The sequence below is a fragment of the Diadema setosum genome, chromosome 1, assembly GCF_964275005.1.
Source record: "Diadema setosum chromosome 1, eeDiaSeto1, whole genome shotgun sequence".
In the NCBI taxonomy this organism is placed as follows: Eukaryota; Metazoa; Echinodermata; class Echinoidea; order Diadematoida; family Diadematidae; genus Diadema; species Diadema setosum.
This window is the reverse complement of record NC_092685.1, coordinates 5,805,433-5,828,817: the sequence shown is the minus strand read 5'-3', so window position 1 is coordinate 5,828,817 and position 23,385 is coordinate 5,805,433. Positions and strand designations below refer to the sequence as shown.

At 39.4% G+C, this 23,385-nt stretch overlaps 1 protein-coding gene across 3 annotated transcripts in view; it reads right to left on the bottom strand.

Moving 5' to 3' along the window:
* The window catches only part of LOC140247002 (EH domain-binding protein 1-like), a 99,604-nt gene that overhangs the window by 46,391 nt on the left and 29,828 nt on the right, over window positions 1-23,385 (bottom strand). For all 3 annotated transcript variants that reach the window (XM_072326311.1, XM_072326323.1, XM_072326318.1), the window contains one exon: window positions 17,483-17,716. In XM_072326311.1, the coding sequence (XP_072182412.1) occupies window positions 17,483-17,586 (104 nt within the window). In that variant the 5' untranslated portion in view covers window positions 17,587-17,716. The remainder of the gene's footprint in view (window positions 1-17,482; window positions 17,717-23,385) is intronic.

The following is a 23,385-nucleotide window of genomic DNA, read 5'->3' as shown; positions in this document are numbered from 1 at the left end:
AACTGATTGTAACACAAGATTTCATGACACTGTTCTTCCGCATCATTGCAGATTGTACAATCAAGTGGTGAACATGTTTAGTACTAGAAAGCAGCTGAACTCAATTTAGGTCAAGTTTAACTTGATCTACATTTGTTCTATTCAGTCTTGGTTGACAGTTTGTGACATGCTTTATCAACCGTCAACTTGTCAACAACATTGCCAACCACTGGAAGATGGTTGTGATCACTCACGGACATCAAATCATCCCATTTCCTGTCCATTCTGTACCAAAGTATACTCTGGCTGGGCACTGCTTTAGAAAGAAGATTTATCCTTTGGAAAAGTTCAGTGACATGGATGAACTACTCAAGCAAAAAACTCAAAACAAAAACAACAAAAAAACCTAAGATAAAAGTCTCTCCAAAGTCTCGAGACATCCTCTCTTTATCCTAACCAACCAGTGTGAAATTGCCAAGCTCCAATTTACTGCTGACAGAATTTCAAGGCAAAACAGATAAATGAATAAATAAAAAACAAAAGTTGCCGCCTTGTTCTGGAATTCTTTGCACAGGCATAACTACAAATAATGCTAACAAGGCAGTCTGTGCAAATCTCCCACTAGTTCAAATATTATCAAATATGAATATTTGATAACATTTGTTATTATTCTGTTTGTGTTTGTTAAATATGAATATTGTGTGTGAAAGAGGGCATGGGCTACAAGCGCAAATAACAGGTTGACAAAAGCAGCATGCTTCTAATCAACATAAACAGCACACCTACCTCTAAAGGTGCGATCACACATCGCCGGTTTAGATGGCGGTTCATGGCGGTTCTCAAACCGCCGTGAACCGTGTCCCAATGATGGCGGAAAGCACTTTGACTACGTTCTCAACACGTTTTGAACACGGAGCAAACGCGGATTGACGCGGTAGTAACACGTATCGTCCCGGAAGGTGGAGGAGTCCATACCAAGCCCATGTAGTTGGATGCAATCAGAGCCCTTTCACTTGTCCTCAATGGGTTTCAACAAGGAGCGTTTTGCTTTATTAGGTATATAAACACAATTTGAGTGATGCAACAAGCAATTATCTTCAAGTTTCAACGTGACTTTTCTCTTTCTCTTTTAATTTTTAAAATATCCGTATTAACTGTCATTAAAAAGACATACATATCAAAGCAGAATCCAAAATAGTTTCCAAAGTTTCCTGATCATTTGTAGGTTTATTTATCAAGTGATGTACAAGTACTTGCTTGTTTCAACATCTCTCTTTTTTTAATTCTTTCTTAATCAAGTTTTCACATAATTATTTCGCGTGTTGAATTTAAGATCTTGTTGCTTGTTTATCCATGTTTTCACAAAATTGCTCCTTCTTATCTTTCACAGCTTCTTGTGAAATATGAGCCTAGGAGAGTTCCTAAATTGTAAGGGGAATCTTTATGTGATACCCTCGATCCATTACGACAAACTAATATGGCAAACGTGGTTTATGCCGCCCCAGAACTGTGGACAGCATCCCAAGTGATAGAACATGCAAGTTCCATCAATAAGTCAAAAATGTTTTTAAATACTTAACTGTTAAAATAGTAACATAGTGATTGTAGATGATGATTTATGCAGCATGTTACTGTTTCTGAAATTACCTTTGCCTGTTTATTTTTTTGTTCCCCCTCTAAAGCGCATAGAGACCTTGCCAAAGGTATTATGCGCTATATAAGAACGGTAATGATGATAATATAATAATAATATCTTTAATAACAGTCAATAAAAAGACATATTATGTACATTATACATTATCAAAGAAGCATATATAGTATTATGTGTATAGTTTCCTCTTTACTTACAGGTTCATGTAACATAATAATGGTGTTTTTTTTTCAAGTTTCAACATTGCTTTTCCCTCTACTCTCTTAAGTTTCAACATATCTGTATCAACATGCAGTCTTACAAAAATGGCATACATAATCACGAAAGCAGAACCCAACATATTTACATAAGTCTTCTGTGTGTAACACGTTGCTGGCCATCTTAAAAGCTGTTAAGTTTTGACTGAACTTACCTTTTAATGTAAATGATGTACTATTCAACATACCTAACAACTTTTTGAACATTAAACTTTATTTGTTACTGTATAAGTGTTAAAGAAGTAAGGAAACTGTAGCATTCAATATATTTGCCCGATCTTGCATTATGGGTTCATCTTTGCGTTTATCTCCATTTTTTATTGCTCCGCCACGAAGTGTCGCCGGAGCCATTATTCTCTTTTAAGTTCATTGTTTCTTTTCGCTTGAAAATTATGGCGGTGTTAACACGGTATTATCACGGATCTTGCGGTGCAAAGACGGAGGATGCTGTTCTTAACACGATGAACGGCGATGTGAACACGGTCCATTTCAAACCGCCTAGACCGCCACGAAAAATTAAACATGTTTAATTTTTCTGGCGGTTCCCCGCGGTTCCCGGCGGTTCTCGGGGTTCATGGCGGATGGGTGACGGATGACCACGGTTTGTGTACGGTGTAAACACGGTCTTTGGCGGAGCACGGCGATTTGCTGAACCGCCATGAACCGCCATCTAAACCGGCGATGTGTGATTGCACCTTTAGCAGCAGTAATGTGCACGACTCTTGTAACATGTGTCCGTATGTTTACGTAGTAACTCAACTGTGCAGGCTTTGTCACGCATTAAATACATCATGCACCATGCATCTACCCATGAGGAAAAAACCTTAATAGTACCTGCTGCATTTCATCAGAAAATCTTTTATACTGACACTCTGTAACTGGCAAATTAAATTCAGTGGGCCTTACTAACAATCCAAGCATTTTTAAACCAACAATGGGGTCACCTATTCAACATGTGTTTGCTGCCTTTTAATCAGTTTACGCTATATTTGTAAGATTTATCTTCATATTGTTGTTGTTGGCTGAGGTGCCATTTGATACTTTATAAAATGAAATCATTAGTGCCAACTCTGTGCTGAATGTTCAGACAACTGTCTCAAATATTAAAGTTTCATTCGAATTTGCTTTCTATTACTAATGCTACATGCATTCTTTCTACACCCATGCATGAAATTCAGTCTCCTTAATCAGCACGGGCCACTATCATAATCTTTAAGCTTTAGATTCCCAACTTTGAATCTATCGGCCTCTTGCTACTAATATTTCTACAATGACATCTATATAATCTATCCTTTCAATCTTACCCTTTTTTTTCTTAGTGTAATTGAATAACTGGATACTGAATATTCAACATCTGAACTATGTAGACAGAAATTGAAAATTGAATTCTTGAAACCTCAAAATGAAATCATCCTAATTCAACTGTCCCCTAATTTACAAAAAAAAAGGAAAAAGAAACAGAAGGTAATAACAAAATAAATCAGCTTAGAGATACCTCTGTCCCTCTACCATCATCACACCAATACAATATAGAAGAATTGTGCAGCTAATGTGGCTCTACTCCTCCCTTGCCTCCTCCCCCCCCCCCCCCATCCTACCCTCACAGCTGAAATATCACAATCTCCAATGTACTGGCACTTTGAAAAGTAGCTACAATAATTCTTGGTGCACATATTCTGCCAGACACACATGGGGGGAAAAAAGCACAAATATGATGAATTTGCACAGTGAGGACAATGTTTGATGTTCTGTCTCCTTTGAGTGACCCACCTGCGCATATTTGTGCCAACTTAGAAATGCTGGACGTTCCATTTCTTGTTTTTTCTGATGACTCATATTGATATTAGAATGTACCAGTCAAAGAACAATCTGTGTGCCGATAAGTGGACTGAGGAGTGAAATTTTGCTTTAGGTCATGGGGCTAAATCTACACACCTGTCCAGGGTACTTGCTATTACTGGGCCAAACTCAGCAAATATTTCAGAGTGGCCATTCTTCCATCTCTCTTTCGTAACAATCTCAGATTTCTCTCTTTTTTTTTTTCCTTCTGCTTCTTCTCTTTTTTTCCACCTCGTTCCCTCTCTCTCTCTCCCTTCATCTTCTTCTTTTAAGACTGCTAATCTGCATTGTACATCAGCTTACACATTAATCCTGTGAATCAAGGCGAGATTGTGGGCAGCCATTCTTAGGGAAGCTGCACGAAAGCCCCCCTCCTATTATTTGCTCTCATTTTATCATCTCCTTTTAAATCTATTCAACTTTCTTCTGTGCAATTGATTGTAAACCTCTCCCCCCCCCCCCCAAACATACAAACTTTTTCCTCTCTCTCTCTCTCTCTCTCGGTTGAGCTTCATCAGTGGAGCATCCCTGGCACAAAAGAGGTTTGAGAAAAAAGTCTAGAAACAAAGAGAGGACAGAAAAGGGTACTGCCGAGAGGGGGAGTGAATAGACCCAATGACCAATCGATAGGGAATAGGAGTGGAGAGAAAGCTGTCATGTGTGTCCCACCTTTGTCCACCTGATGGTCACTCATCGCAAGGCAGGACAATAGCCGCTACATTCCTGCACAATGACGCCTTCTCCTTCCTTTTTAAAGCCCCCCAAAAACTTCTGCAAAGTCCTTTCTACGGTGTGAAATGGATGGGTGATCCTAACCCCAGAGAAAAGGGGGGGGGGGGCGGAGAAGCGCGTAGGTGAAAGTTTGTTAGATTAATAAAATCACATCGCAGTGTGGGCAAGGGCAAAGCATTAACATCTCTTAAGATCCTATGACCTTTCTTTCACATGTCTTTACTTGTGTCCAATTTTTCTGTCAAAAAGCATGCCCAGGAACGTGTCTCAATCATAAATCTCTTTAACAGTGTCATGCATGGCGACCAGATTACATCCCTCTTTTTACCTGCTTAGCACACCATTTGACACAGATGAGCAGATAAGCGTCATTATTTTTTTTTTTTCTTCTGGATGAATGGCATTTCATTCTTTCTAACTGCAGTCAAACTTCCCACTCGGCACAACATTTTCTTACACTGTTTATATTAGATGAACATTTTGAGACATTTTCCCTTCCAAATACATCTCTTACCAATAGTTCATTTTCAATTTCATCTTTATTCTAAAAGAAAATTACTGGTAACTGAAAATTGCTCAACTGACTTATACTATAGTAATTACTATCCCTAAGCGAAAAGCAAACTGTATGACTTTTACTGCAACAATTCAGGATAACGATCTTCATATCCATCCCCACAATCAGATGCAAATTGATAAAAACTACAAATTGAATGAAATTTGAATGTATTTTTGATTATTTTTTTTTTGCTCCTGCAACTTTCCCTGCAACATTTAGCCCTTCTTTATTCCTTTGTCTTTTCAAGAACATACCTGCAGAAGAGACTCCTTTCTATAACATTCTAGAACAATATGAGAAACAAATTTTCTCCAGCCTTTCCATTGTAATGTATGAATAAAATTCTTGGAATATTGAGGTCTTGAAATGTCATTAAAGCCATCTTGAACTTTGTCATTTTAGACTACTACATCAAGTTTTGAAAAACTTGCAGCTCTAATTACCACTATCACATCAGTGTGTATGTCACATCAAAAAGCTTTCAACTTCCTTATGATCACCAAAATCACAGCACAGAAAAATCAGAAACTGACCTTGTATTGATATCTGAAGTTGTACAAGCTTAAAGGCATAATTTACCATTTGCAGATGAAACAAAAACCCAGCATTAGTGCTTCAAAATAGTTCTAAAATGTGAGTTAAGAATAGAAACAACCAATGCAAAAATTTGAACCAGTAAGATCAGTGTTAAGTACTGTTAAATGTACAAAATGTGAACAATAGTTATAATAAAAATGTTCCCATACTAAACCGTCAGCAGTTTTGGTTTAATGAGAAAAATAGTGATATCTCCTTTACATTTTAGGCTTTATTGCAAAAAAAATTTCATATGGTAGGATGATTTGTGTACAAATGACCTATACATATGCATCAAAAGTGATATCTTGAAAATTTTTCAATCACTGCTCCCAAAGGTAAACAGGACCTTTAAGTAAGCAAACATAAAATGATAATTACGCTAGCAAAAGTGCTACTCTTTCCCTTTTATCTTTTTGGGTATTTGAAGCACTTTTTTCTATCAAAATTCTATCTCCCTGACAGCAGGGGATACCCCATCAGACTTGAAGAGGGGAAAAAAAATCAATTAGGCAAATTCTAAGAATGGCAGGGTAATGGTGACATTGAAGGGGGAAAAGAAAGGAGACGGTGGCCTGAACAGACCCTGAAGTAGCCAAGTGCTTTACCTGCCCCTGTCTCTCTTTTCTTCCATTTTTATCTTCTTACTTCTTGCTTCCTTTCTTTCCCCCTTCATAAAACGATGTGAGAAAACTTGAGGCCCATCACCCATTCCACAGTATTCCCGGCTGAATGATCAGCTGCACAATGAACACCGTTAATAGATTTCAACCAAGGATACAATGGGTGTGCACAGGGGATGAATAAAAAAAAAAAAAAAAAAAATGAGGAAAATGAAAGAAAAGGGTTTGAGGATGAGTGTCCAAGGAAAATTTAGCTGAAAAGCCAGGATGTCATTTTGAATTCTTAAATGATGAGACTGAGGTAAGAGTAGCTACCACTGTGGTTGGCGCTTTGTAATGGCATTTCTGAAGTCAGACAATACCTGTAGGAAGTGGTGAGCACTGGCAATGAAGTGGGCTCAACACCAGGTTATTTGTTATTTTAGATTACACACTCTCATTTTCTTGAGAGCCTCCAACCCTCACCTGTGTGTGTGAGTGTGTGTGTGTGTGTGTGTGTATGTGCACGCAAACACACATTCCCATATGGAGGTAAGACAAGAAAGGTATAAAGACAAAAGAAGAGATCAGCAGGAAGGAAGTACATACAAGAAGAGATTAGCATTTCCCTTTTATTTATCATACCAAACTTTGTAAGAGTGCTCCATTTCAGTAGTCCTACTAGTTTAACGTATATACAGTGGTGTGTGTGTGTATGTGTGCCTGTGTGTGTAAGAGAGAAAGGGGGCGCGGCAGGCAAGGTAAGTGTTTGGGGAGATATGATGTCATAGAAAGCTTATGATGTTGATTTATGGTAAGAAATTCACAAACATAATCACAACAATAACACTAACTCCCCAGCAAGCCTCTGTCACTGCAATGTTAAACATCTACCCTCAGGGATGATACATCTTCTGAAATATCAATCCATTCCATCATATCATGAATTTACCAGGGTGTGATTTATGGGCCACTATTATAAAGTCATCGAATCGTGCATTTGAAGTATTAATTACAGATTGCTATGGTTGTCTAAATTATTTCAGAGACAGATATTTATGCAAACACAGCTTAACAGTCGGACGCAGTCAGCTTCCAGCCAAAATCAATCACTTCTTGTCTGAATTCATCCAAAATATATTATGAAACACTACTGCAGGTTTCTTTAGTGGAGCTACAATGTAGTCACCAAATAGGCCATCTATACATATATTGTTTGTGTGTGTTTGTGTATGTGAGTGCATGTGTGGGATGTGGATGTGAGAAAAAGGATGTGTTTCTTTACCCGTTTCGTATCATTCTAGCATTCCAACTACGATTTAATCTCCAATCATAGTGTGAAACTTACTTCTTCTCCAAGCAGGCAGCGGTCGACAATGCAGAAAACTCACATGTGCCCAAGGTCAACTAATACCATCTACAAGTACGCCATGAATCATTTCTTTAGCAATAACTGCCTTCGTAGTAGAATAACATTAGGCTGATGTCAGATTTTTTAAGCACCAGCAGTCTTGTTTCTGCATGATCAATAGGGGTCGCTCTTTCCCTTTTCAGCTTGGCCAGTACTCTATCCTGCCCTATTCATGAACACTTAGCCCAGACTGGAAGCATGTCCCCCCCCCCCCCCCCCCCCCCCCGCCCCCACCCCAGTTGAGAGCATGCCTGTCTAAAATCTAACATAGAGGGCACTATTCTACAAAAGTTGCTGTACTGTCCAAGGATTTGTTGTATTGCATGTTAGGTATAGAAGGCACCACAGTGTAAGTATCAAAACATTTAAACCTTAGTAACCAGCACTAAAATCAGGGTTTCAAATTAAAATTTATTTGTGCTTGTTAATACTGAACAAAAAAGAGTCAGTCGCATCATCAGTATATCCAATTCAAGCTTTAGTTTTAAAATATTACAGATACAAATGTACTTGAATTCAAGAGCTTTAATTTTGCCACATCATATCCATGAAGGTTACTGATTGACTCCATGTTTGCTGCTACAACAGACCTAGCATACCAAGGTTTGGTACTACTGAGGCAAAGTCAAGAATATGATAACTAACCAAGTACTGCTAACAAGCACAATAACTAACCATAAATACAAACACACACACATGCACATGCACACTCTCAAATCAAACTATTATTCATCCCAAACATTCATAGAAATTTGTATCTCTGACTCCCGTACTAATAACTCTGTTGGAAGTTAAGTGCCTGAAAACAAGCTGTAATAGTTGCAATTATTTTGCACATGACAAGCACACAAATAGACACCTATGACAGCAAATTTATTTCTCTATTAAAGTCTGTGCAGGCTTCATCTTTCCATAATTGATAATTCTTAAATGTGAGCTGTCACATACAATTGTGATGTCAACATGCCCAACCTTAATCATTGCTGCTTTGTTTACCAGCTACTCTACATGTGGCAGGACTGGTTACTCCATGATGAACTCCTTTATGGCCATGCTTATTGCCATGGCAACAGTATGCAAAAATTAGCTTCATCTTGAGAATCAGTAGAAAACATCACAGAGCAATTGAAGGGGGAATGCTTCTTAGGTGCCTATAAATAACACAGAATGTACTTTCTGTTTTTTTTTTTATTTTTTATTGAATATGCTGTCAACAAGATCAGGCCCAAAATAGTTCTTCCTGTTGTTCATACCAGCAAGTCATCCAGGCTAGTATTTCAAGTGAACCTCCATGTAGTACGACCATGATCCCTTTCTTCTGTACTCTAAGGAGCACAACAGTAATCTCAACACTCTGCTTACAAGAACTGGATGCGTCATGTACAAAAATCCACAAACAAGGACCAATACTCAAAGGTAAGGGGTTAAATTCATTGAGAGCAATATGCAGACTAGATTGAAAAGGGATCTTTGATATACTGTAAAAGTGGATATTTTCATGCGACTAATTTTTTGCACTTTGCCGGGTAAGAAGAGTGTCACATGTTTTTAATTCCGCGGAATCAAGACATCAACTACTGGACCACATGGCATGCAAAAATATTCACATGCTTTTATTTTCGCGCTAGCTTCTGGTTGCGCGAAATGAACAAAAATTTCAACACCGCAAAAAATTTTCACTTTTACAGTAGCAGGAGCAGTAACAGAGGAGTTTGTTGCTGTGTTCTATTACTGTTCAATGACATAGGTGCCAGTTTGTACATTGTCTGCTGTATGAATGAAACATCCAAAGTTTACTGATTCTGACAGACTCATACTTTTGTTTGGTTGGTCTACTTTTTTCCCATAAACTTTCACGATTGCTTCATTTCAATAATGACTTTCAATTAAAGAAAATGATGACAAGAAAGAAGATGCAAGATAAAAACTGCCTCTTTAACTCATAATGAAAAGTGATGATGCTGGCACTACAAAGAATCAACAGGAATGCATTCACATTTCAGACATCAACGCTCTAGGACTAGGTCACAAGGTGCAAAACATAAATGCTTAGATGTTATTGTTATTGACTATCTGCCAACTATCTGTCAACTATGTATGCATTAGAGGTCATGACCTTTGCCCCGAGTGTTAGCACTTCCCTGATTAACATAGACTTACACTGATATTGGTACATACACTGAAAACTGGTGCAATATACATTATGTATCCTAGGACTGTGCTTCTCAATCAGCGGGTAGCAGCCTACTGGTGAGCCGTGAAGCTCTCGCAGATGGACCACAATGTCCACCCAAAATGGAATAAAAAAGATTTGTATTAAATCTAACTGGGCCTCAAAAAAACTTTGTAGGAGACAGTGGGCCTTGTGTTAAAAAGGGATGAAAGGCACTGTCCTAAGAGACCTGCCACTACACATGTCTACGTTTGGTTTCTGGGGCAGTTACTTGGTGCTTGAATGCTGAATTATTCTGACTTGCAGATTGCAATGATTTTTTGTTGTATACTCAGGGTTGTGTACTCAGCAATGTTCAAACTGAATTATGTGCTTTTCTTTCTAGAAATCTCAATTAATGGTGGACCAGTTGTGAGTACTACTTGGAGCAGGTAGGGATTAGTTTAGTGGCCTACAAAGAGGATTGCAGTCAGCATCTACACACTGTGGCTTGCACTGCTGCCAGAGGGCGCTATGCCATTGTCATGAGACTCTCAAGCTAGGGCCCAAGGTTCAATGCATCTCAATAGCTGATATTAAAATATACAATAAGCAAAATACAAACAAAAATAGCTTTTAAAAAAAGGCAAGAAGTGTTCTAATTTTGTTCATTCCTTACCTATTTATAGAACAGGGGAGCCACCAAGAAGTATTACTAGAGGAAACCTCTGATTAGCACTGCCCTCACACCAGATCAAGGCAAATATCAGAATAGAGCCACGCCACATGGCCATGCAGAGAGTTTGGTGTACTACGTGCTCGTTGCCATGGCAACCAGAGAGCGGCACCCACAATGTTGTTTACACCTCCCTGACTTCATCTGTCAGTTTTACAATTTGCGGTATGGCCGTGGACTTTCCCCAGGGGTAGGGCTTGTTTGCCAGTGCTTCACAATTAGACTTCAAGGGATCATTACTGCCTTAGGAGACTTAGCGTTTCAATTGTTTTAGGCAGGGTGCGCTGTTATGCTCGCAGCCACATACATCCAGCAGGAAAACTTATTCATTTTGTATAGGTTGTGGAATCTTGCATACATATTCTGAATATTGACAGTTGTTAATTGGATGTTTGAAGTTATGCAGATCTTTTAAATGGTGTGGTTACCGAATGGTACAGCCATCAAATGGTACAAAATCTCAGGGGAATGAGGTGACAAGCATTAAGGCCAAAAAGCATGCAAGCCATGAACATGATAGCCATAAATGCAGTGTAGCATTCCTTATCTCTCCTTTTCATTTCTCTCAAGCTCTCAATTCATTCATTTAATTTCAGAGACATGGTTTTTGTGGTCTGGCTTATCGTTTGCCTGTTAATCAACACAGGATTTGTCTTGTTGTAACATGATGTGTGATGCTGCTGTAACAGAATTTAAATTGTACGGATCTAAACTCCTTCAGACCGCATCAAAACCAAGGTTTGAAATCACAATATTGTGCCTACATTGTAAGGTAAAATAACAAGCACACTAGGTGTGTTGACAAAGCCAAAGTTTGCCTGTAACCAATGCTGAACCTAGCCCTCCATCAACATCAAATGTGTCCTTATAGTGTGGTGTCTGCAACAAATATATAAAAGGGGCATCACCATGGCAACAACAGCTCCTATTCACCTTCCCTATCTGACAGATGATGCTCCGTCATCATGAGCCACAGTCTTAGTTTAGTTTGTCTGTCAGCTTTAGTAATGGAGAAATTGAGCACGTAATTTAAGCATCCTTCATAGGACATTTGACAGCCCAATTAAGGAAGTTTTATATCATATCCTTACGACTGGGTTTGTGATATCATTCATTCTAAATGGTCTGTCAGACATAATGGCTCGTATTCACGAAGGTGGCTTAAAACTAATTGCGTCCACTGACAGATGTCCAATAACAATTACGTGCATGTCAAAGGTATGCCTATTTCATTCTTATTTTAGTCCATGGGCTAAATTCAAACCATTGTCTAAATTTAAACCACGTTTGAGAACACTGGCTAACAATTTCTATATGTGGTGGTTAGGTGACTGAAGTCATTGCATTAATCATTATTCATCTACTTGCCCTTGTTCTTTAACTCTTCCTGCATCCTAAATGGCCGATGTTGTATTAGATGTTTCCATAAAATACCTGACTTATCAATCAATTTGCATATATCAGTGGTTAATATGCCAGCAACCAGAACGCAGCTGTTGAGGGTGCATTTTTTGTTTTTTTTTGTGGAGAGTAACTCGGCCACTTTCAGTCATACAATTCTGATCCTAACCTCAAGAATGTGATACAGATATAGTGCACCTATACATATCACATGATTGAGGAGTATGTGGCTGTATCTATGCTCTATGCAAGTACAGACTTTGTACATCTCATCCATACAGCCATGTGAGTCAGCAAAATTTGGCTTTCCTTCACTCTTTCTCAGTTACAGAAACAATGACACGAGTACATCGGACAGAGCTACAATGCAGTCTTGCCGGGATGCATTGATATGAAAACACATTCACATGAACCAACCTGCATGAATGTATTTAGGAAATTAGATACGCCCAAAGGACCTCCTATTTCTACCCATTTATTTCTTTCAACCTTGACAGCATACCAGATGAAGATGATATCATCCATGTTTCAGTATATACGATATCAATACAGGCATGCTCATTTACACACACACACACACACACACACAACACACACACACACACACACACATAAATAGCATGCCCAGTACTAGTGTGGCAGCATACCATCACATGACATTCATGACTGTGCAGAGCCGAGCGAGTACGTCAGCACTTGCGCACGAATTGAGATAACGGCAGCCGTGCACAGACTCTGAATGCACAGATTACGGGGTCGGCAAGTTCTTGCGCTGAGGAGCAAAAGTGGGAATCATGGCCAAAGTGCAGGTGCCAAGATTTTGGTGACCATAAATAGCTTCTTGTCTTCAAACACAAAAATAATTTGTATGGGGGGGGGGGGGTGTAGGCACACTCAACTCTGAGGAAAAAAAAATACACTTCACCATGCGCAGAGGTTCATCAGCATAATCAATACTACTAAAATAACAACAGAAATGTATGTATTAAAAACTGAATGAAGGGACTGACACTGTACTTTCCGTATCCATGTTGCTATGAATAGAAAATGCTTACGAAAATGAAGTATGAATTCTCTTATGTCTTCATTACAGGACTTTTAAGTTTTGATAATCGGATTGTTGTTTTTAGTATTGGGACAGAGTGTACAGATGACAGAATATAAGCCATGAATTTATTTCAAAATGCCTTTCATGTGGGCAGCTTGTCACTTGACGGTGACCCTGGACCCAAATGGTGGCATCTCGGGTATGTGCCTGTGTTGTTGCTGCCATACTGCTCTCAAATTTGTGTTACATTTGAACTGTCATGAATTTTAAGTGGGACTGAGTAGTGCTGTGCCAGTGACATCACAGCCATTCAAACAATTCTGTGTTTTTACAGACGTCCACACAACATTCGACCATGGGAGGATCCATTCATCTCCCATATCACGATCACACACATGCGAACCCTTTCAGTTCAGTTAAAATATAATTTATACACATGTTCACTTGGGGTTATTTTTGCTTTATAGCGTGTGAAAGCAAGTTTGAATCATGCGTCCCCAAAACACATTTCTCAAATCACCTTCAACCAGTTATGATCCAGAAGTGTTTTCCAGATCTCGCTATCGCCAATAGGCAAAAAGTACCCGGATGTGGCTTTTTCGTCAAGATTTAGTGCACTTCCGGTGCGGGGCATATTTTGCACAGCGCTAGCGTGCGCGTACGTGTACCTAGTGCCGTGCCAGCCATGGATCTAGGCCCCAGTACCCGAGCCAGGCCTGTGATAGCTAGCCCCCGTATTTGTCCTGGGCCTTGCATACAAGAGACCCATGGGTCTAGCGCTCACCTGAGTATTGCAAGTTCACCTTTCACGCAGTCACTAATCTAAATTATTCACAGCTCTACTAAAATTTGACCAGGCATTCTCAAGTAGAAGATGAAAATGTACAATAAGGGCCCAAATTTTTTAAGATTCCTTAATTTGGGGGGATTGGGGCCCCCTGGGGCCCTCTGGTTGGGGCATGGTGCCCATTTTGATAAATTGAGATCCTGACCCCCTAGGGATGCTACCTGCCAAATTTGACAAAAATCTATCATGATGTTTTCAGGAAGAAGATAAAAATGTACAATTCAGGCCCCCATTTGGACCTTCCCAACCCCCTCCCCCCTGCAACCAAGAGGGGCACCCCTGGATCTGCTATGAACAAACTTGAAACTACAGTCATTAATGTACTCACTCATAGTATTCTCTTAGCTAAAGAAGAAGATGTTTAAAGATTCCTTCATTTGGGGGGGGGGGGGTTTGCCCCCCCCCCCCCCCCCCCCCGGGGGCCCCCTGGATGGGGCATGGTGCCCATTTTAACAAATTGAGATCCTAACCCCCTAGGGATGCTACCTGCCAAGTTTGGTGAAAATGGGTCATGGGGTTCTCAAGAAAAAGATGAAAATGTACAATTTAGGCCCTATTAGGACCCCCCCCCCCCCCCCGGGGGCCCCCTGGATGGGGCATGGTGCCCATTTTAACAAATTGAGATCCTAACCCCCTAGGGATGCTACCTGCCAAGTTTGGTGAAAATGGGTCATGGGGTTCTCAAGAAAAAGATGAAAATGTACAATTTAGGCCCTATTAGGACCCCCTCCCCCCCCCCCCCCCCCCCCCCCCGGTCCCAAGGGGGGTACCCCTGATTCTGCCATGAACAAACTTGAAACTACAGTCATCAATGTACTTACTCATAGTATTAACTTAGCTCTATCACTTTTGGTTCTAGAAAAGAAGATTTTTACAGATTCCTTAATTTTGGGAGGTTTGGGCCCCCCTGGGTGCCCCCTGGGTGGGGCATGGTGCCCATTTTAACATTTAGTTAACATTAAGTTTGAGTTCCTAACCCCCTAGGGATGCTACCTGCCAAATTTGATGAAAATCGGTCTTGGGGTTTTCAAGAAGAAGATGAAAATGTAAAAAGTTTACGCACGACGCACGCCAAACGAAGGGCGATCGCAATAGCTCACTTGAGCCTTCGGCTCAGGTGAGCTAAAAAGCTAGACATACTGCTTGATCATAGTGATCGACTTGCACATCAGTCATCTCTGCATACCCCACGACAACGCTGAAAATAATACTTGAAAATATTTACCCACATGGATCATGGAAGGTCCTTTTGAAATGACCATTCCCCAGCTGAAAGCGTTTTTGAAGGAAAGAGGCACTCCCTGTCGTGGAAAACAAAAGCCTGACCTCGAATCACTGGCAGTGAAAGTAGCTGAAATGTAGAATCTACAGCGTTATTGAGCCATGTGACTGGGAGGAATCGGGGAAGAAGTGCCATAGAGTGGCAGCTTCACAGTAATGACCCATAGTCATATTTACAGCAATTTCTCTAGAATGGAGAAATTTGAAATCATATAAACGCTAAAATTCAAGTCGAGGAAACAGTACACGCCAGAATACAGTCGGCCAGCTGTATAGCTGTGAGCTGTATGTAAAGAGCATTCGCGTATCACACGCGTATGAACGGAAGTGACTTGGCTCCCCAAACTATCCCATAATGCACCGTAAATGATGCTTAAATCAACATCCGGGTACTTTTTGCACATTGGCAATAGCGAGAATTGAGCTTTGCTTGACCTACGAAACATGGTAGAGAAAGCAGAGCTTCACTGGACCATCATTCACTATTGCCGATGACCCCCCCCCCCCCCCCCCTTTGAAAGGTACATATGATATTTTTAGCATAGGCATGTACAATGTACATGCATGATCTCACATGTATGCAATGTGTACTGGGAGATACATCTTTGATTGATAAGCAACGGTGTTTGAGACGCAGATGTTGTATGAAATGCCACTGCAGTTTGTGACCAGCAGGGGGACTCAATTCAGTGTCTGAAAACTCTGTAATTCTGAACTCAATTTCGAATTGTTTTCAGAGAACATAGTTACAAGTGTGAATAAAGACCCTTAGTGATGAATGACCTTCAAAGGAAATGACAGAGAGCAAGCAAATTTTTTCTCAAAGACGTTCACACATAGCACTCTAAAGAGGTACCATGTGCCCTTATCATCACTATGCTACCCCAGGAAAAGAAAATGCAGATGAAAAAGAAAAATGTTGAAAGGGGAAAAACAATAAAAAGAAATACACAAACTGTAAAAGTGGACATTCTGGCATAATTATTATTTTTTTTTTTTGCTCTCAGTGACAGACAAATTTTATGTTTTTGTAATTTTGCAGATGGTCATGACAATAGAGTGAGGGCTTCAAACAGTCAAATGCGCCCATGGCAGTAAAGAACTTTGGCGGCACATATTACAGTAAAAGGCAACTGACCAGTCTGCATTACGACAGCAAATACACTCATGCTATAGGACTAGCGCACATGACCAAAAAAAAAATATATATATATACAAATAATGAAAATGCACACAAAAATGTGTTTTCATTTTTATTTTGCACTAGTTTCTATGTCATGTAAAATGCGCAAAAATTTCCACGCTGAAAGAATGTCAAATTTTACAGCATGTGTACTGATAAATTTATCATTTGATGTATCTGTACACTATCCAACTCGGTGTGAAATGAAAAGTTTTCTATTAAAGGAAGATGACAGTCAACTCAAATATTACAACCTTCCTTCAACAGCATTTAAAACCTCTCCCACTGGCATAATACACATGATGAGGTACAAAGGAATGCCCAGGTACATAACCTACGTACTGATATGTTTTGTCAAATGGCTCAAGCTCTCCAATCAACCTGAGTGCTGACCGCATCATTTACATCAGGAGAAAAAAGAAGATGAAATGAACATGGCAAGCTGAATGTCCGACTCAGGCTGCATTTATCATCTTTCTCATGTTTGAAACATGTCTCAATAACCACTATCAATATGCATTTTCAGAGGCCTTTTGGATCATGTTTCTCCAGTTGTTGCGTTTATCATCTCTATCATGGTTTGAGAGGGAGGCCTTGTCACTGCTGTGCAGCTCCACTGCACGTGGCAGGAGTATTTGATGAAGAAGACTGTCACTGCATTTACTTTGTAAACATGTTTCAAAAGTAAGCCTCTCACAAACAGCAGAATCACTCTGGAATCTCCCATTCTTATTTAAAGGGATTGTATAGTTTTGGCTGAGACCTAACTTCTCTTTTCTAACATTTTTTGGTGGCATAATGAAAAACTTCTTATGAAATATGAAAGAGCATGTAATTCACAAAGGAATTCAACATTCATTTGATGAAAATTGGTTTTGATATGGCTGAGATATCCAAAACAGAACGATCCTAATAAAAGGTGGGATCCACCTTTTATTACAATGGCTTTGTTTTACTTTGTTTTTGGATGTCTCACCCATTCCAAAACCAATTTTCATCAAATAAACTCTAAATTCCTCGTAGAATGGTATGATCTGTCCTCTTTTATAAGTGGTTTCTTGGTATCTCACAAATATTTAAAAAGCCCAATCCTCATCTCCACCAATACTATACCATCCCTTTAACTTTCTGCACATCCGCTTTCCATCTGTAGCCTTAAACTACACAACACCACTCTACATGTATCTCTCCCCAGCCCCACCCCCAATGAGATAGTGAAAACGCCCACCATTTCTTGGTAGCCTCCACAGCCAGCTCATGCAGCGAGCCAGTAAACTTGAACTTAGCCGCCCTCTTGCCGACTCTCTGGAGTCTCTTCCACACCGAGGCCATCCTTCCTGCCCTTCACGTCTGGTCTTGGTTCCTTTCCCTCTCCAGTGCTCTCCCTCCACAACCGGGGCCAAACTCCTCCACAAGAGGAAAAGTCTCAGCGGAGTCTATCACGGCACAGCTGCCAATATTGCTGCAAAGGAAAAACAAGAAACAAACAAACAAAACACAAATGTTTATCAGATGCATGCAATCCAAGAACTAAACAATGACTACATAAAACTTCAACTGACTAGAAAGCAAAGCAACAAACATCCCAGTTGCCAAAACACCATTCTTTTCCCATGATTTCCAGCATTTGATGAGACCCTGATACCATAATAATGTTATAAATCAGTAAATAAAGAATATGGATGACTGTCGGAGTTTAGTTTTCACTTGATTGATAGAGTCAAAAGCACAGAATACTCACACATCAACCCTGAAAGAAAGGAAAGGGTATGAAGAAGCATCATAATTATGACCCAGAATGTCTAAAAAGAAAGCATACGTGCCTCATTCGGACACTCACAAAACACACATAGTGTAGAGAGAGGAGGATATGTACAGTGTCCTCAGAGCTTGAACATCTGGCATCAGGCATGGGCTCAACACTGAGCACTCATCTCCTGCAAATTAACCCACCAGGCACAACAAACTCTGTCATCACACGTGTAATCTGGAAGCATGTCCTGTGAAAATGTGGACTTCCTGTGCTGACCCCTTGCAGCCTTTGTTCGTTTTCCCCTCCCCCTTCCTCTATTTTTTTATAGCCAGCACACTTCCAGGGCAAACCTGTATCTCCAGGTGTAACATGCCGCTTTGCACTAGAGGCACATATTAATTGTGGAAGGAAGCAATAAATAATGTATCAAGGTACAAAATACATGTAAGCTCATCTGAATACACGCCCCTATCTACCCCTCCCCCACCCCCACCCCCATTTCTAGTGAACCATGATAAGCATTTGGGTGAGGTGCAGGTGTAATGCTCATCAAATCTTAAAAGTCACTGTGTGCCTACAGTCCCATATTCATGTTACGAGACTCACATTCAGCTTGGGTGTTACGATAACTGCATTCATTATGGAAACAGTAGAAATGCTCACAGCAGGTTGGCTGCTCTTTCATGTAGTTGTTGATACAAATTTGCTGTAACACACAGAAAAAGAGAGTGGTATTAAATGCACTTCATAACAAACAGAATACTGATTTGTTCAGTGTTCTTGCTTTTATTTATGTTTTTCACAATGAAGTTAAAGGACAAGCGCTGCAGCTCTATTATACCACAGTAGGAACTGTATCAATACTTACTACACAATCACATATCTATTAAATACAGTATGGTGCCAGTTTTGTCAAACAATTTTTTTTTTCTACTCTCTTGGGACTGTAAACTTTCTTTTGCTATCCTTGGCATCTGCTTGTTTGCTATGAAGGTAGGTAGATTAACTCTCCTGCAACACTGTATATAAAACCCTGTGATATATCCAACAACAACAACAACAAAAAATGAGCCATAATCAATAATGACGTGGTAATGGGCCTTAATTGTCATACACATCTAAGGTCATCACCTTGTTTAGTTACAAAGATCAATACTAAATTGTGTTTTGATTGGCCACTCTAATCAAAGTCAAATACAAAACATGGTGACACCCTGTACTGCAAGCATGCTTACGGCTGAGCATGTCTATCCCAGACACACACAGATTTGTGTGAAAGAGAGTGTGTGTGTATGTGTTTGATCAATGACAAATCATTTGTTCTTATCAGCACAATGCAGACGAAAGATTTGCACCGTGTATGCAATATGAAGAACACCTTTCGAGAGACGGTTGCCAACTGGAAAGAACTTGATGGTACAAATCTGATACTCATCTGAAAGGTTAGACATCCCCTTCAGCAAGAACCCCATGTGCCACCTGATTTAATCTGGATGTGGCAAACTGGCAACAGTACAGCACGTGATGTGGTATTTGGTACCCTGGGGTACCAACTGAAAATCTGCCATTTGTTGAACTATCATATTTTTTTTTCTTTTTGCGCTGTACCATGGGTTTCCAAAAAATGGGGGAAAGTAATTTCTAGTGTTCAATGAAAGATTTTTTGTTGTGGTTTTAAAACAACAACAAACTAATGCTAATCACACATGTAAATAACTTCATTCAATAATGTATCAAAACATCTATGAATTCCTTAAATGTTAATTGTGGACCAATTAAACCTATACTATTTATTTTCTCTCTCTGAGATTATGATACACAAGGCCAATAATGCCCTACTGCTGCAATGGCAGTGCATGCATGTGCAGATCAGCAGCAGTGCTAGGTAGGAGTAGCACCAGTATGACTGCACTATGCATTACCAGTCCACAGGCAAAAATAAATAATGATTGGCCAAGTTTGTGCATCCTGTAGGTGCATTAAAAATGATGAATATGAATCACCATATAGAATATTATGACTACATTGTATCCACTTTCAAAAAACTGGAAGTATATCCAAGGAGTTACGCCTAGTACCTCCTTGGTATATCCCTCAGGTTCTTCTAAACTACAGCTTGTAAAGGTACACGTAAAGAGCATGTGACCATGATAGACATGCATCCCAAAGGAAAAGAAAGAAAAAAAAAACTAGTCAGAAACCTATGCAGATTATCTTTGACCTGTAAAAATTGGAATAATGAAGGCAGCACCACCAAAAATGACAGGAGTCTAGATTTGACCATCATACAACTTAGTACATCATTAAAAATAAGCGTCATGTAATTCCACCTGTGCGATGCACACAAAACATTGCTCAAAATACGTTGCAATGACCACTGACCACATCTAAGGCACAACATTAAGAGCAGCATTACCAGGAAAAGTACTATAAAAGGGTCTAAATTTCACCATAAGTATCCATTTGAGTTTTGAAAAAATATCCATCAAAAAATGTGGATGTCAGAGCACACACAAGAAATATGTAGCACAGCACCAGCTTTTAACTCAATAAAAGGGCTGAACATTTAGGGTACGTAGCATTTATAACCAAAAATAGTGCAGATCAAGATATGATGATGATACACAGCTGTACAACACATGAATGAAGTCCATCTAGTTATATGTAGCTAGTGCAGTGCAGACAGATTAAAGTGACCCGTATGTGACTGTGCAGAAAGAAATGTGCACATAGCATGGTGGCTACCTCTAACCTTGTAAAAGGCAGAGCATTGGGGGCAGCATCACAAAAAATATAGCGGTTCAGATTTGATTAGGATGATAAACCCTTATATAAACTTGAACAAACTCCATCCAGAAATTTATGTGGCTTGTAGGGCACACGTAAGCAGACCCTCAGTAATTGATCTTTATGTGCATACAGACAGAACAAGCAAAAGTACTAACACCAAGAGTTATAGGCAGCTAGATATTTCAATGATACATCTCCATACCAAATGTGAATAAGATTTGTTAAAACTTGGCCAGTAATTTGCACATAAATATCAGGCCGCAACAGCAACATAACACTGCTACCCTCCAGTACATGGTTTACGCACTGTACTAGGTGATATGATGATATATAAGGGGAAAAATACAGGAATTTGTTGCTAATTGTAATAATGTTACACAAGTCAATGACAGGGATGAATTGGCAATGGGCTTGTTATAGGCAAGTGCTAAAATTCGGCCGTCGTGATCGTGGTGTGCATTGGTAATATTTAGAACACAAGATGGCACTACACCATGGCATAACCCGGGGTATGACAGTACCCCTTGTTATCCGAATCATGAATCAGGTGCTAAAGTTCTGACCTTGAATCAAATGACATGATGAATGTGTTAGATGAGTCATGATGCCATGAAGGCTACAACTGTACAAAAATATGTTAACAACATTCTTTTCATGGGGGTGGGAATGGCAATGGAACCAGACTGAAATAATGGATCCAAAGTAAGCCGCTGCACATCTATAATGATCGCAGATTAAAATAAAAACCATCTAATGCCACGAGCAGAGCACCTAGCATAAAAAAAAAAGACCTTAATTTTGCCAATCACGTTCCTTTATGCTCTTGGGTACTTTTACAATAAATCAAAACAAAATTGCACAATTAACCTCATCCCACCCCTCCCATGAAGGGGGGGGGGGGTGATCTTTTATGTGCATGAGTTGTTAGAGTACTTAGCTGTCTCAAACATCCACAGGACCTTCATTCTATAATGTCCTATCCTGGGCAAAAATTGTGTCTTTATTTGGGGGGGGGGGGTTGTTAACAATGCCAAATCAATTAAAATGGCCTTGCACTCTGTAAAGACAGGCTTGAATTGACAAAGGTAATCAAGTCTGACTCTTCTAGGTATTTAAACCATCAACTGGAGGTGGGTCTAAAAGTAGCTAAAGTCACGTAGGGCTCAGTACACATACACACATTGCATGCTTGATGCAGTATGGAAAGGCAGTTTTTAGTTTAGATCCAGTAGCTAATAAGATAGAAAACATTGTTAGACGCTGTACTAATGCCTTTCCATGTACATATATGCAATGCATTAATAATATAAACTTTAAGAAATTGATGAATTAAGACATCAGAAACAGATTCATCATTTCTCTCTCATTTCTCTCTCGTCTTTCTTTAAAATACAACAACAGATTCATCACATTTCTCATTTTAATTTACAATTTCATTCCTCTTGTAAAGGATTTCATTTAATAAAAGGTAGCCGCTTCAATATTGGTAGCAGATGCCTGCATGCCATCCAAAAATACATCTATCAACTTTCTGTCTTGCAGACTGTGGTGACATGGCATGAGTGTCAAAGCAAGATTTGGGTTAAACATTAAACATTTGACCTTTTGTAGAGTTATTTGATAACTGTAAAACATGATATATTCGGGGCATGAAATTTTCACGAATTGGAGCTGACGGCCTTTTTAGCAGCATGAAATTTTCACAAATTGCCACTGGCATTCAATGCATAGAGTGTAGACAAGAACTTTTGCGTGCATTTTAATTTCACAAATTTTGGTACTCGCGAAATTCGCGGAATTAAAATGAAGATGAAAATTCCTTGTCTTACAGTAGTCCATCCTTGACGAACACACAAGGTCTCTATCAAAGTAAATCAAAACATCTCATTCACAAGGATCTCAGATATGGCCAACATCTCGTCAGGGAAAAGTCAATGACCTTTAATCATTCTATATCGGCTTTCTCAACATTCAAATCATTTCCCCATTTCCTCTTAGTTTTTGCCTATGTGCAGTGCTATTAGAATTAACCATAATCATTTTAAGACATTGCATAAATTCAGTTGAATTGTGACGATGTCAAATAATTCAACCTCAATAGCACAATTAAAAAAACAAACTGTAAAACAAGAAAAACAGCTTATATGACTATGCATGATAGCTACAAACACACACATGTGTACATGGGACCAATGCAACATTTAGCTGTTTATTTCTTACTTTTTTTTTTCTTTATTTTGACTTGGCAGGTGAAGAAAAATATGTACTCATCTACATCATAATGCCACTGTCAAGCTTTTGGTTTCAAGAGAGATTTTCGTCATATAGCACACTTGCTGCAAAATTTATCTTTTTGTTTAGAGCTTACCAATATTTCCTCTTTTTTTTCTTCTTTTTTTTAGTCTCTCTCTCTTGAGCAGGTAATTGCTACAAAGAACAAAGAATAAGGCATATAAAGAGATGACCTGAAAATGTTCAATGCTTCAACCAATCTCAAGGGTTAGGTGATATCAACAATCTGACTCATCTATAGAACTGCACAGGGAACAACACACACTTTAGGAAGCAGACGGTTTGTTTGCCGCTCT